Source organism: Rhinatrema bivittatum, chromosome 7 (genome assembly GCF_901001135.1).
Source record: "Rhinatrema bivittatum chromosome 7, aRhiBiv1.1, whole genome shotgun sequence".
Classification (NCBI taxonomy): Eukaryota; Metazoa; Chordata; class Amphibia; order Gymnophiona; family Rhinatrematidae; genus Rhinatrema; species Rhinatrema bivittatum.
The window spans coordinates 10,295,570-10,311,069 of NC_042621.1; the positions used below are offsets into that span (position 1 = coordinate 10,295,570).

At 47.2% G+C, this 15,500-nt stretch overlaps 1 protein-coding gene across 1 annotated transcript in view; it reads right to left on the reverse strand.

Annotated features, from left to right (window-relative positions):
• Nucleotides 1-15,500, reverse strand: part of GAN (gigaxonin) — a 92,603-nt gene that overhangs the window by 60,444 nt on the left and 16,659 nt on the right. Inside the window, exons 5-9 of the mRNA XM_029608134.1 lie at nt 10,112-10,233; nt 9,514-9,626; nt 8,278-8,427; nt 6,853-6,989; nt 5,564-5,695 (exon numbers count right to left, since the gene is read on the reverse strand). Coding sequence (XP_029463994.1) covers nt 5,564-5,695; nt 6,853-6,989; nt 8,278-8,427; nt 9,514-9,626; nt 10,112-10,233 — 654 coding nt within the window. The remainder of the gene's footprint in view (nt 1-5,563; nt 5,696-6,852; nt 6,990-8,277; nt 8,428-9,513; nt 9,627-10,111; nt 10,234-15,500) is intronic.

Sequence of the window (15,500 nt, forward strand, 5' to 3'; positions counted from 1 at the left end):
GCATTCTGATGCACTACCAGCCCCCAATATGGGCACAGAGGGTAATTTGGAAGACGATGGTCAGGACCCACTGGTCTGAAGTTACACTGGGCCACATTGGGTGACTGGCTTACGCTCCCTGCAGCCCAGTCAAAACCCCATCCCTGGAGTTGACCGAGAAGCCAGCTGAAGCTTGGGAGCTCTCTGGTGCCTGGGACAGCTGTTGAAGCCCTGATAGTGTTGAAGGGAGCGAGGAGGCAACAGATTGGAAGTACTATGGCGAAAGAAAGTCTTCCTTGGCCCTGGTCTCGATGGCCTCCTAGATGAGGAGGATGGTTCCGGAGTACTAGCTGAGAGTTGTTGGAGGGTTTCATGGTAGTCCCGGAGTTGGGCCAGAGCATCCCTCACTATCTCTGAAGAAATTCTTTCCAGTACACGGCATGTCAACGAGTTGTTCCTGTACCTCTGGTCAAAGATCCAAGACCCGCAGCCATGCCATTCTGCAGGCGCCGATTCCCACTGTGAAGACTCTTGATGCCATCTCAGAAACATTATAGGTTCCACAGACCTCGTGTTTCCCGCACTCCAGACCCTTGTGCACCAGCGACATGAGGGTGTCTTGCTGCTGTTGAGGAAGCTGCTCAGCCACCTCCTGCACCTGCTTCCAGATGTCCCGCAAGTACTGGATCATGTAGAGCTTATAGGCAGTGATACGGGTAATAAGCATGGCACCTTAGAACACCTTCCTTCCAACAGCATCCATTGCTCTGTGGTCCTTCCCTGGGGCTACCGAGGAATGGGTCGGAGAGTGCTTGGCCCTCTTGAGAGCAGATTCGACCACCACCAACTGGTGAGGCAACTCATGCATATTCAATCCGGCAACCTTCTGGATGAGGTAGACCCCGTCTGCCTTCTTATTAATGGAGGTATTGTGAGGAAGTGTTCCCATATCCTCAGCAGCAACTCCTTAAGGTGTATCAGGACCGCCATGATGAACTTAGGAGTTTCCACGAACTGGAGGATCTCACACATTTTGTGCCTGGTACCCTCCTCAGTCAAAAGTTGAAATGGGATGGCCTCTGCCATCACCCTCACAAACTTGTGAAGATCAAGTTCTCAGGTAGGGACTTCCTTTGCTCATCTGGAGGTGAAGGGTCTGACAGGAGACCAACAGAGTCCTCAGAGGAGGAATCCATTGGATCATCCTCCAAGGGGGTAATAAGGACCCTCATCCTTACTGTATGCTAAGTGCTCGACCTTTGTCCAGAGGCGCAGGCACCAGTAGAACTGGTCGGGGGACTACAGGCCTTGGCATCTCTGCTGGCCTTGGTGGAGCTTCCTCCTTGGAGGACCCAGCAACAAGCACTGTATCGGTAGCGGGAGGCCTCAGTGCTGTCCCGGGAACTGCCACCAGCTGGGTCGGTAATGCATCAATGAGCACGTTGAGCTTCTCCAACAGTGGTAGGATGATGGGCAGCACTGGTTCCGGTGCCTTTAGTACCACAATCATGATGCCCTGCAGTGCCCAATCCACCACCAGCTGGACACGATGCTCCAGCTCCTTCCTCAAACGTTGCCGATGCTAACACCGACTGGGAGGAAGGAGAGGTGGCCAGATCTTCTTCGGGCCCTCAAGACGGATTGACAACTGGCACCAGGACCGATGGAAATAGTCACGGATTCCCGCAACGATCGAGGATGAGCTTTCCTTGCAGCAGGGTCGCTTCAGGGGCATTGCAGCAGAAGCCAGAGCCTGGCACCGTGTATCAATGGGGACCAGTGTCAAAGCTTCTTAGGTTTTCCCTCGATGCTCAGCCCTGTCTTTCCCCTGTGCCGAGGTTGAACCCGGCATCCTCGACCCAGAGGAGATTGACACAGTTGGTCTCCAGCGCCCCTATCCACCGATCCTGATGGTGCAGTGTCCATCGGTGTGGCTCCAAGGTCCATCAATACCACCTATGGCTCAGACTTCCTCAACCTGAAGAACTGATCCATCCTGTCAAGTCAAAGCCGATGTCCCTTCGAGGTCATCTGGGCGCATAAGCAGCAACCCCGAATGTCATGCGATGCCCCCAGGTAGAGGATACATATCTCATGACGATCAGTAATAGACATGGTCCTCGGGCATCAGTGAAAACCGGATGTGGCCACGACAGGGCGAAACTAAAGGGCCGCAAAGTCGAATGTGATGGTGGCAGGCGGTGATAGCTGGCAGGCACAGAGGCCCCGCCACATGGGGGGAATCGACTGCAAAAGGAAACTTACCCAAAAACTGAAAACCCTGACTAGAGACACTATGGGGAGGCACCGAGAGGGACCCGATGACTGAACTGAGAAGAAAAAAACATGAAAAAATGCAGAGAGAAAGTTTTCCAGAAGGCTAAAAACAGCCAACGTGAGCTCAATCACACCACGAGGCTTACAGCTCTGCAGAAAAGAAGAAACTGAAGCGGGAGCCCACGTGGACGTGAGGTATAGGGCATACTCAATGTGCCTTGACAAAGTTCTAGAAATTTTGACATAAGTTTTCTGCGTTGGGACTCCATCTGATGTCACTCATGTGTGAGGACTACCATCCTGTTTGTCCTAAGAAATAGCCAATCATTACCATCCTCATGTGTATGGACTTAAACACAATAAAAAAAATGCACTATGGCAGGCAAATAGCCAACATGAAACCATTAATTCTCTACAAATGTATAGCCAAGTCTGCTGGCATAATTAAGAAATAACATGCAACATCATTATTAGCTAAAGGGGAGCAAGCACAATTTCTTCTGAATGACATTTCAGACAGTGCTCCTTCCTGATATTTGCTAAATCCATTTTTCCTGAAAGCACTGGTGAAAGCATCACTGGTTTGTTTTCTTTGTAATCCTTGTCTGCATTAAAGTGCAAAGAAGTCTTTTAAAAGTGACATCCACACCCAGATGTCCGTTCACTAGAGGGCACTGTTGGTTTGCTGTTTCTAATCCCAGTGCATCACTACGCAGAGGTCAAAAGAAATGAAATCTCTTAGCAAATGAATTTTCAAAACGGCACTGCTAGAAGAACCACCCAGAGAAGCAGAATTTATTTAACTGCATTTTCCCCAACTGCTCTTGAAGTCTCTATTTACATACTCAAAGAATACTAAAAAATAAGAATCACTTATAACTCAGACACTTTTGCTCTTGATATTCCGAATGTCATACATATGAAAATAGTGGTAAAGTATTTCTCAGCTAAGAGACTAGATGTTCTAACTATAAGAATGTGAAAAATCTATTTTATAGATTTCCATGGTTTATTTTTCAGCCCTGAATTAGACTGAAAACATGATAACCAACGCTCAGGGTTGCTGGAGTTAGAATTGGCTTTGCATAAAATAAAGTATAAATAGTTGACATGATCCTGTTGTGAACAGAACTGCTTTTGTATTTTTATCTATGTAGTTCTCATTGTGCACAATTATACTATTAAAAAGAGAGGCTTAATTTCCATAACAGGCAAAATCATCATGTTCAACTTATCACTTTTATCATATAAGCCTAATCACAATACTTGATAATAATTTTACTGCAGTTCTCTATTTCCTACCAATCATACTTTTGTCACAGTTCCTCTTTCTTACCTAAAATATACATTAATCATTAGCTCATTATTTCCTACTACTAATCTGCAATTCCTAGCAAATTAAACTTCAGAAGTAAGCAACTTTGTCATAACACTCTCACAAGACTCTCAATTCTCCATGTTCCCATATTAACTTTTCACCTTCTCTTGGACAATGCTGGCTACAATACTTTGTTTTTCTTCTTTTTTTTTTTTGTTTTTTGCTTCAGGATAGTTTTGCCTTAAATATTTTTCTACATTGACCTAGAAGCTATTGCACAGTCTCCAATATGATATCTGAAATACACTGGCTTTTACACCTGTTGGATCATTCTAATCACCACAAGAACTTCTTCACGGAGAGGGTGGTGGATGCCTGGAATGCCCTTCCGAAGGAAGTGTTGAAGACTAAAACTGTGAAGGATTTCAAAGGGGCATGGGATAAACAGTGTGGATCCATAAAGGCTAGAGGATGGGAATGAAGTGAAGAGCCATGGGGGTGGAGTCCTGGAGTGGAGGCTACTACATGGTGATTACTACCCTTACTCAATAAGCCTTTGCAAGGTTAATGCAACGCCAACATTGCTCTCTGCTTCTACGTCAAGGAGAAATGTGGAAAAGAGGATTTGCATTCAGACAACAAGGACTGAACTTCACAATCGGGGGAAACAAATAAGCATGGGGGTAGCTTGCTTATTACAGCGGTTACTACCCTAAACCAATTAAGCCTGATACATCACATTGAATACATATATAGCATTGCTCTCTGCTTCAACGGCAGGGGGAAATGTGGAAAACAGGATTTACATTCAGACAACATCCAACAAGGCAATGATCCGTGCAGTCTGGGTAAACAAACATCAGGGTAACTTGCTTGATGCGGCGGTTACTAGCCTTAACCATTAAGCCTTATGCTCACCTTTGATGCAACTCCAACATTACTATCTGCATCAATGGCAGGGGAGGGCAGGAAATTTGAATCAAACAGTTACCAACAAGGGCCCTGAACTTTGTGGTCGGTGAAACAGGTAAGTATGGGAAAATAAGTGTGGGAGCTTGCTGGGCAGACTGGATGGGCCGATTGGTCCTTTTCTGCTGTCATTTCTATGTTTCTAATTCATATCCCTGGGTCCCTTCCTATAATATTTGCTCCTGGTATAAGAGCATTCTGCTTGCAAGAGTATCTTTATAAAGTCCTACCCTGTCAATTAAGGTGTAAATATTTTCTGTTATGAGTTTACTCCACTTATATGAAGATCAGTGTTTTAAAGTCCCGCGGTGTCACTTATGAAATTAGCTGCAGCCTATGATGACAGATAGGAAGGCAGTTCCTTGGTAGAAAGTGTTCTCACCATGGTAAGATGACTCCACTGTAGTGATTGATCTGTACAAAACAGTCTTTGCTTCTACAGCTCAGCAGAGTGCAGACCACTAGTAATAATCGTAGCATGCCAAGGAAAAAAAAAAAGCCTAACAAATGGATCAATATAGAATTCAAAGCGGTTTGCCTAGCTACGTTCAGACTCAGCTGGACAAACCGCGGGATTTGAATTTCCTGCTATGCCAACTGTTGCTGATTTAACTGGCTACATTTTTAGCCAAATACAACTTACCTAGGAGCAGGGTCAGCTTATCTGTATAACTTATCCAGATAAAACCAATATTCAGTATTATCCAGGTAAGTCTGATCATGCTGGAGTGCAGTCCTAAAGTTGCTCAGATTACCTGTGTATATTCAGCAGAACTACATAACTGAATAACTTTCCCACGCTGCTGAATCTGGACTTTAATGTACTTTACTAAAAGATTTTACTGTATTCAGAACTTGGTTTTGAAGCTCTGGGAAATGCAGTCTTGCTGTTAGTTACCGAATGCAGTCATTTCTCTAAGCAATACCCAATTTACTGGCTTTGTGGACGAGGAAAACTCGGTAAGCTATATGCAAATCACTGGCCGCGCTGTATCGCCTTAAAGTGCAGACGGCATTTACCTCTTAAACTCATCATGGTAGAACTCGGATTTGCACGCCACCATCTCGCTGTTCTGATTGTCGTTGTCACGGCTTCGAACCCCACCAAATACATAGAGTTCCAGGCCTACACCGCAAGCAACAGCACCAAACCTAGAGAGGAAAAGCAAAGGAAAGGACACTTCTTTATTGTTCAGGATTAATAAAACGAGATTAGAGCCAAACAGCTGGCATTTTATTCTGATAAAACAATAATCTGCCTCCCCTAAATATGCATGCAGGAATAAGAGAGGCTATGCTCCATACTTTAGAACCGATTTCTTATCAAAAGACTTCTCTCTATGCACTATGGCGAGGGTTTACAAAAATAGTGATCTCATGTATCACAAGCACTGATGGTGAACTGTCTGCAGTTCACCACCAGTGCAACCAGTCTGGACAAAGGAACGCATTCAGAGTAGAGCTTTAATATGTTGATTAAAAAGAAACATGTACCGCTAGATGTAGTGCAGTATTTCTAAAGTGCCATGAAAGTAACACAACTCTTTGTATTTATTAGACATTGTCCCTTAAAGTTGTTATTTATATGCTGTTTGGAAGACAGTCATAAACGATATCACCAGATCCGACGGGTTCATACAGTGTGTATCATGTTATCTGTGACATCTTAATCACCAAAGACCAATCAGAATCTGTATGTGATATACTTATGACCCTCCGGTTATCATGAACTCTCCTAGGGAAGACACAAATAGCAAGGAAGAAACTTAAAGAATTCAAAAAAAAAGTTTCCTCCTGTTCCTTTGGGCAGCCAGCTCAAATCAGAAACAGCCTCTTTTAGACTCCGGGGCCATGTGCCCTCATTTGCAAGCCCCCCCCAAATTTTTCCCCTATTTTATGATCCCTCCTCCCCCCTCACTGCAGTGACAGTCCTTGGCTGGTGACCACGCACCGGGGCTCTCTCCTGCAGCCTGTAAACGTTAACCCTAGGCCAAAACATTGGTGTTGCTGCAGCCACCTCCATCCCACCCGAGGACTGGAGAGGCATCAAAACCTCTCCATGGCAGCATGCAGCATTGCCAGTGAGCTGCCAGCCCGGCCCAAAATGGGAAGTTGTCATTGATGCAGAGTATTAGCGCGTGTCATGTGCGCTTTTGGAATCTGGCATCGAAGCTGTCGTGGTTCAGAAAGGAAAGACAGGCTTCCTTACAAAGCCAGGCAGTGCTGGCCGTACACTAGAGTTACGCGTCCGGTCCCTGTGGGGTGGGGGACGCTTCATCATACTATCCTGGTCACTCTTCCGCGCTCACCTCCTCTCCTTCAGAGGACAAATCGCCGTCCACTGCTGGATCTTCGGGTCATAGCACTCCACAGATTCAAAGAGCTTCCCGTACGAACCTCCACCCATTGCGTAGATCTTCTTCTTCATAGCTGCATAGCAGCCAATCTGGGGGGGGGGGGGGGGGGGAGGCAAATAAAGACACGAAGGTTTAGGATAATGAGGCCTGTGACAGGACAGACAAGAACAGAGAAGAGCAAAAAAAAAAAAGATAATTGGGAAGAACTGGCTCCCTTAGAAAGACTGAATAGGTTAGGGCTCTTCAGCTTGGAGAAGAGATGACAGAAAGAATACGATTGAGCATTATAAAATCATGAGTGGGGTGGAACAGGTACACAGGGAAGGCTTATTTACACTGTCAAATAGTACTAAGACTAGGGGACACTCCCTGAAACCAACAGTCAGCAGACTTAAAACAAACTTAGGAAATTATTTTTTCCAGTCAATGCACAATAAGCTACGGATCTTGATGCCAGAAAATGTGGTAGCATCTGGTGGTATAATTGAGTTTAAAGATGTTTGGGTCAAGGTTCTGGAGGGCTGGGTCCATAAATGATTAACAGTCAGAGCGGCTTTGCTTTCCTCACTGCTTAATTCTTCCAGGCCACCTGGACTGGCCACGGTCAGAGACCGGATGCTGGGCTCGATGGACCACTGCTCTGACCCAGCATGGTGTTTCTCATGTTAAAGATACTCTCTGTAGGAAGCTTTGTGTTCATTGAAAGAAAGAGGAAAAAAAATGAAGAGGACACTCACAAAGACGTTTCTGCACCTCCCTGCAGGGACTACTACCCCATGATTTCACCCTACAATCTCTCAAGAAATCAATTTTTTCAAAATAAGAAAACAAGGATTTTTCTCTCATATTTTTCCCAGCCATTTGCTAGAAATATTTTATTATCCCCAAAAAACCTCCTCTCCCTGGTTTTCCAGGTTTATAAGTCACATGCGCCTATAGGATAAACCAGTGACCTTTGCTACTGGCGCTGTTCCGAAACGGAGCGATGATGCTGTTCTAGACATGCAGGGCCTGCAAGGCCGGTCGGCGCACATTTTTCAAATTAAACTCTTCAGAGCAATGCGATATACTTGGAGTAACACATGTTCTAGGAAAAGCTGATGCAGCAAAACTAGTCTGCACAGAATTTTATGCACATATCCAATGAATCATTAAGGAAGTTCCCAGTCTTCTCTATCTTTCGACTGAAAAACAAGCAGTGCACATTAGCATCAGAGCTTTTTCTTTCCTTGCATCTTGCAAGCACTTCTCGAATGTAACTGTTTCTGCTCAGTACATCCATTACCAATGAAAAGGCAGGTGCTAAATCTTAATAAATATATATATATACACAACCGGTGGATCTCTTCCTGTCCTGTCAACGAGAGCTCTTCTTACCTTTCTAACCATGGTCAGGTCTGGCTCTTTGCTCCAGCTTTTGGAGCAAATATTGAACGACTCCATGGAGATCAGCTCCCTGTCGTTGTCCTCGCCTCCCAGAACGTAGATCACGCCATCGATCTCCACCATCCCAAAGCTATGCCTCGCCTACCAGAGACACAATTTCACGTTAACGACCTAAGTTGGCCAGCCCAGTGCCTCACTAGCAGTACTGCGCAGGGGGGCCTGGCTTTACCATGGCAGTCAAAAAGAACCCCAAAATAATAAAAGTTGGGACTGTGGCTGAGAAACCCTGAAAATACTGCCATGACAAAAAAAAATGAGAAAGCTGCTGTGAACCTGAGCTGATCCAGAACGGCACATTCACTGCCTGCCACCTCAGACTTGAAGGACAAGGAGTCGGGATGTTCTTCGAGCCTCCGGCCTCTTTTCCATGCCTCACGTGGAGGAGAGCGGGCCTTCCCTGCCAGAGAAAGCAGCCGGCCAGTGGAGGCAGCTGTAGGCAAGTGCCACTCTCCTCCGGCCAGGGGATGGTGGAGAAAAGAGGAGGCCTGAGGCATGGTCGGAGGAGTGAGCCTGAAGATTGGGGGAGGCGAGGGCTCCACAGCATGCTGGAGTTATTGTGAGCCAGAGGATGTGGTGGAGAGAAAGTGGCCGGGGAGGGAGAGAGCATCAAAAGACAAAAACAGGAAAATTTCTGCCCACCGCACCCAACGAAATTACCAGCAGGGGGCCCCGTGATAAAATCAGGTGCCTGGTGGTGCAGCTTCCTGGGCCAAACCACTCTTCCCCAGGCTGATTGGAGCTGGGGCTGCTGGGGGGGGGGGGGGGGGGAGGAGTCACAGTCATGCACCAGCGCCCCCTAGTGACTAGATTTAAGGACCGGGACCACAGGGTTCTAGATGGAGCCTTGGCGCGTGGCCACCAGCTGAGCATTTTCACTGCAATGACTGGGATAGAGGAAGGGGGATACAAAATTAGGGGGGGAACCCTGATTACCTGTAAATAAAGGCTCAATACAGGCAGGTCCCAATTGAGGCCATTGCCCAAAAGAGCAAAAGGCAACTGCCAAGCAAAAAAAAAAACCAAAAACTAAGCTTTTACGATTCCTGTTCTAAAGACCCCAAACAATGCCAACATGGAAATTCCTGTTGTCCTTCCACAATTTCGAGGGCACTTTTTGATACCTTCGAACAGGGTTTCTCAGCCCCCCCCCCCCCCCCCCCCACTCACCTCATCCATGGGAGGTAACGGACTCCAGGAGTTGGTGTCTGGGTCGTACTTCTCGCCGGAGCTCAGGGAATCCTTATTTTCATCCTGTCCCCCAAGGACAAACAAGAATCCCTCTGCAATGCACAAATACACTCGATGCCGTCAGAACGTGCACGTCACATCCTATGTAGGCTGCGCCATTTCACTGGTTGCGCCTTAAGAGCTCACAACATGAATGCAACATCAGACAAAGAGCGCGATGCAATTTGAGGAAAAACTACTTCTAATGCGAACCCAGCATTTATAATGCAATCATGCAACAGCGATGCACTGACTGCCCTCAACATGTTTTCCGGTTCTGCATTAGCAATAACATGCAACCGTTAGCAACTCAATGATAAGCATCTAGCGGGTGAGCAACTGCCATGATCACGCCTACAAGATCCTACTGCATTCTGCCCCTGGGACATCTGTCAGTGTGTGCTTCTTGTTTTGGACAGCACCAAAGCCCCGAAGATTAAGTCTTGGCATGCTTTTCTGTGCTCTGAACTATGGAGGCAGCTGGGTGAGCAGCAGGCAGTAACGATCCCGGCTGTAGCCTATCATGCAGAGATGGTACCTGCCGAAAGAACTCCATGGTTAATCCTGGGAATACTCAGTGGCGCCAGGTCAATCCAGAGCTGCCGGTTAGGGTCGTACAGGGGACACATGCACCGCGTGGCTGCTGTTGGCTTCCGTGAGCTGAATTGTGGGGGAAAAAGCAGGGATGTTAGCTTTCCACTTAACTCCGGCACCAACATGGTGCAGGTCAGAAACCTCAAAGGTGCCCCATTTCTGGGTTCTGTGCACTTTTTGGAACACTAGCTAGAAGTAAACAGACATGGTTGGGTGGCAATATGATGAAATGAGCACAAATTTTATGTTTTTTTTAATGTTTTTACTATTTCCTGCCCTTAGCTAGGTGTATTTAGGGTGGTAAGGAAGAAGAGACTCTGAGCAGGGCCTAAAGGATGTTTTATGTATTGTTTTATGTCTCATGGTTTTATACTTTTATTGTATGTTAATGTTTTGTGCTTAATTTTGTATGTCCTTATGTTAACCACTTAGAAATTATGATAAACGGTCTATACGTTTTAAGTAAATAGATCAATCAATCTAATATTGGGGACACCTATTTGGCTAAATTTTATCCAGATAAGAATTGAGTAATTCCAAGTCGGAGTTTAGTTATCCAACTAAGGGGTCACTTATCAAAATGCTATAAGGCATTTTCTCATGCGTTAAGGGCTTATCGCATGCAAAAAGTGCCGTTAATGCATGCGATAAGCCCTTAACACATGCGATAGCACCATAACGTATGGTGCAATGCAATGCAAATTCAAAAAAGAGGAGGAGTTAGGGGCGGGAGTGGGCTAGGTTTACCATTTTGCGAAGCCCAATCGCACGGCTTTAACACCGATTTTAGCTACATCTTTTTCAGTAGCGTTAAGCCGTGCATTCTCAAATGCCTGTTGAAGCTCCCGGAGCACCAGTCTAGCTATTCAGGCCCCGTCTGAGAGAGAGTGAGAGAGAGAGTGAGAGCGGGAGCGGGAGCGAGCAAGAGCGAGACTAGCCATAATGCCACAACACTAGCTTGATGGACTCTCTACCTGGGTAGTCAACCTAGCTTGATGGACTCTCTACCTGGGTAACATCAAGCTAGGTTGAGAGAACACTGCACAAATCTCATTTTTGAGTGTTTCCTCACTCTGAGGGTCATCAAATCTTCACAAGAGAGCACTGTTCTGTTCGTACGTCTCACTTTGAATGTCAAAGTGGCCCCTAACCCCTACACTAATACCTAAACCTCACCTCGAGTTACTAAGTGGGCCTCCCATAGAGATATAAATACCTATCTAGTGTTGGGGCATTATGACTAGTCAGTACTCTCTCTCTCCCCCCTCAGTGGCTCCAATAGTAAACATGGTCCCCTCAGTGGTTGTATGTAGGAAATACCGCATTTATCTCAAAGTGCGAAAAAGTTATCGCAATTTGCGGTAACTTAGCTCTTCGCATAGGTATTAGCGCAAATTGCAATAAACTGCTTATTACCATAAAACACACCCCTTTTTCTATTGCATGAGGTATTTAGTGCATTTTGATAAATCCAGGCCTAAATTAGACAGTATTGACCGGTATCTGGCTAAATTAGCTGGATTACTCTGGAGGTCCATATTCAAACCCATTTAGACAGATAATGTAGTAGTTATCTATCTAAATAGCTTACCCAGGTATATTGAGTGCTTATTTGGCTAAATTCTAGCTTGGTAACTAGTTTTAGCCACATAAGTCAGGGGCGTTCTGGGAGTGGGCAGGAGGCATTCTGGGGAGGAGCGGAGTTAGCTGGGTAACTCATGCAACTAACTCTGGTCGGGCCGTAGGGCTGTCCGAAAGTTAGCCAGTTATACATTTATTTATTTATTTTATTTTTATTTAACATTTTTTATATACCGATAGCCGTTTGGCACATCGTACCGGTTTACAAGGAACAAGCGGAAGGCCAGAGGAAAAGGCACAACAGTTACATGGAACGCATAAGTGAACATTTGAAAGCATTTAAAGAACATAGGAAAACATTTGATAACATATGAAAAACGATTAACTTAGACATGTAAAACAAGAGGTATAAGAATTATGTTTTACAAATATAAGGAGGTAGAGACTGTACAAATGGGAGGGACTTAGGGGGAGGAGGAGGAGGGTAGTTGAAGGGGTAGTAAAATAGATATTAAATATAAATATTGAATATAAAGGAGGGAAGGGGATGGAGGGGGAAGGGGAAAGCTAACTTATGTACAGGCCGTGGTGGACAGCTAGACTGTGTCCAGACTCAAGGTTATGTTTACGAGTAGGGGCTTAAGTATACTTTGAAGAGGCGCAAGTATCCTTTAGGGAGGAGGTAGTGTAGGAGGAGAGGCTGTTTAGGAAAAGGCCTGTTGAAACAGCCATGTTTTAGTTTTTTTTTTATTTTGGGTGTGCAGGTTTCTGTATAGAGGTCGTGGGGCATGGAGTTCCACAAGGTTGGACCTGCTATTGAGAAAGCTCTTTTCATTATGGATGCAAGTTTTGTGAGCTTATGGGAGCGTAGGTTAGGGTTCCTTGGTGAACAGTACGTGTAGGTCTGTTGGAGGTGTGGAGAAGGAGAGGCTGTTTAAGCCATTGAGTGTTTTCATTTATTATAGATTTGTGTATGAGGGATAAGGATTTGTACTGTATTCTGGAGTTGATGGGTAAGCCAGTGTAGGTCTTTCAGTATGGGTGTAATATTGTCTTTTTTGCGGGTATTGGTTAGGACTCGGGCTGTGGCGTTCTGAAGGAGTTGTAAGGGTTTGGTGACGGTGGTGGGGAGGCCGAGGAGTAGTGAGTTACAGTAATCGATTTTGGAGAATATAAGCCAGGGACGTAGACCGCTTACGAGCTTGGAGCAGAGTGGAGATAACCTCTTTTTTATATCCCTTGCGTCTCAAACGGCGCAGTTCAAACGCCATGCTGCTAGACAGAAGTGATCCGCCTGGTCGAAAAATACGGGACTCTGCCGAAGAAGACGAGGAAGGTGGCCGAGACGAAGGGGACTGTCCGTCGCTAGATTCACCAGATCCGCGAACCACGGCCTACGGGGCCCACTAGGGGGCCACAAGAATGACCGGTCCCTGATGAAGCTCTATTCTCCTGAGAATTTTTCCCATGAGGGGCCAAGGTGGAAATACATAAAGGAGAATGTCGGACGGCCAAGGAAGGGCCAGGGCATCGACGCCCTCCGAGCAATGTTCCCGCCAGCGGCTGAAGAACCTGGGAGCCTTGGCATTGACGAAGGTTGCCATCAAATCCAGGTCAGGGGGACCCCACTTGCAAACAATCAGACCCATTGCCTCCTCTGACAACTCCCACTCGCCGGGATCAAGATGTTGTCGGCTGAGGAAGTCGGCTTGCACATTCTGCTTGCCTGCTATGTGAGAGGCCGCTAGGCGATCCAAGTGCCTCTACGCCCAGGTGAAAAGCTTGCTGGCTTCCAGCACCACCAAGCGACTTCGGGTACCCCCGTGACGATTGATGTAGGCCACCATAGTGGAGTTGTCCGAGAGAACACAGACCGCTTTGCGGCGGATTAGAGGGAGAAAGACCTTGAGGGCCAAGCGTACCGCCCGGGCTTCCAGGCAATTGATATGCCAACGGGACTGTCCTGGGGACCAGTGTCCTTGAGTTGTTTGAGATTGGCAGACCACCCCCCCCCCACCCGGAGAGGCTGGCATCCATCGTGACTATGACCCAGTCGGGAGTCAGAAGAGGCATCCCCTTCAGGAGATGTGCCAGCGACAGCTACCACTGAATGTCAGAAATGGTAGCGTCGGAGAGAGGGAGGATTTCCTGGAACTGTTCGGACACTGGGTGCCAGCGGGATAATAACGCTTTCTGTAAAGGACACATATGCGCAAAAGCCCAGGGGATAAGGTCGATAGTGGAGGCCATGGTCCCCAGTATCTGCAGATAATCCCATGCCGTGGGGAGCAGCAGAGAGATAAAGCTGCATATTTGATTGGTAAGTTTGAGCGCCCGAGCATCCGGGAGGAACACTTTTCCTACCTGTGTGTTGAGCAGGCTACCAGGAATTCCAGGGCCTGGGAGGGTTGGAGATTGCTCTTGGGGAAGTTGACAATCCAGCCAAGGGAAGTGAGAAGAGCAAGAACCCGGTTGAAGGCTCGTACACAAAGAGTAGATGACTTGGCCCGCACGAGCCAGTCGTCCAGATAAGGATGGACCAGGATTCCTTTGTGGCGAAGAGCCGCCGCCATTACCACCATAATTTTGGTAAAGATGCGGTGGGGGCGGTGGCAAGGCCAAAAGGAAGGGCCCGGAATTGGAAGTGTTGATCCAGGATGTGAAACCGAAGATACTTCTGATGGTCTGGTCGAATCTGAATGTGCAGGTAAGCCGCCGTTAAAACGAGGGAGGCAAGGAACTCTCCCGGACGGACCGCCGCTATCACCACCCTCAGAGTTGCCATTCGAAAATGGGGCACCCGGAGGGCTTGGTTGACCCTGCTTGAGGTCCAGGATCAGACAGAAGGCGTTGTCCTTCTTGGGCACGACGAAGTAAATGGAATACTGGCCAGCGTCTTGTTCCTGCACCGGTACCGGGATTATCGCCCCACTACGGTGGGCCCCAGATCCTGGAGCCTGGTCAAGGTCTGGCACACTGCGGGCCTCATGAGTGGACCGCAAGGGGAGATGATATGACGATCCGGTAAGTCCCGGGCCAATTCTAATGCGTAGCCTTTTTCTATCACCTCGAGGACCCATTGGTCGGACGTGATTTTGGCCCATTCCTCGTAAAACAGAGAAAGACTCCCACCTAAGTTTCGTGCGGAGGAATGGACCGGCCGTATCTCATTGTGGAGCAGTCTTGGTGGCTGGGTGATGCTGACTCCCATCTCGGAAGGCACGGCGGCCACGAAAGGAATGAGACCAAGAATGGGACCTGGAAGTACCACCCCGTGGGAAGGAACCGCGGCCACGGGTGTTGTACCAACGCTGTCCGCGGAAGCGGGTACGCATGGGAAAGAAAGACTTAGACTGCTTAGAGCGGTCCTCCAGCAGCTTATGGACTTTATTTTCGCTAAAGACTTAATGAGCTGTTCCAGGTCCTCTCCAAAAAGCAACTTGCCTTTAAAGGGGAGTGTACCGAGCTGTGCCTTAGAAGAGGAGTCTGCGGACCAGTTGCACAACCAAAGGAGGCGTCTGGCCGAAACTGCAGAAACCATTGCCTTGGCCTGAACGTGAAGCAAGTCACACAGGGCATCCGCACCATATGCAATGGCGCCCTCTAAGCATTCCGCCTGTTCTGTCTCTGCAGATGGGAGGTCCTGGGTGCTGAGTAATTGTTGCATCCATCTAAGGCTTGCCTGCTGCATGAGACTGCTGCAGATTGTCGCCCGGACCCCTAAAGCTAAGACCTCAAAGATCCACTTCAGA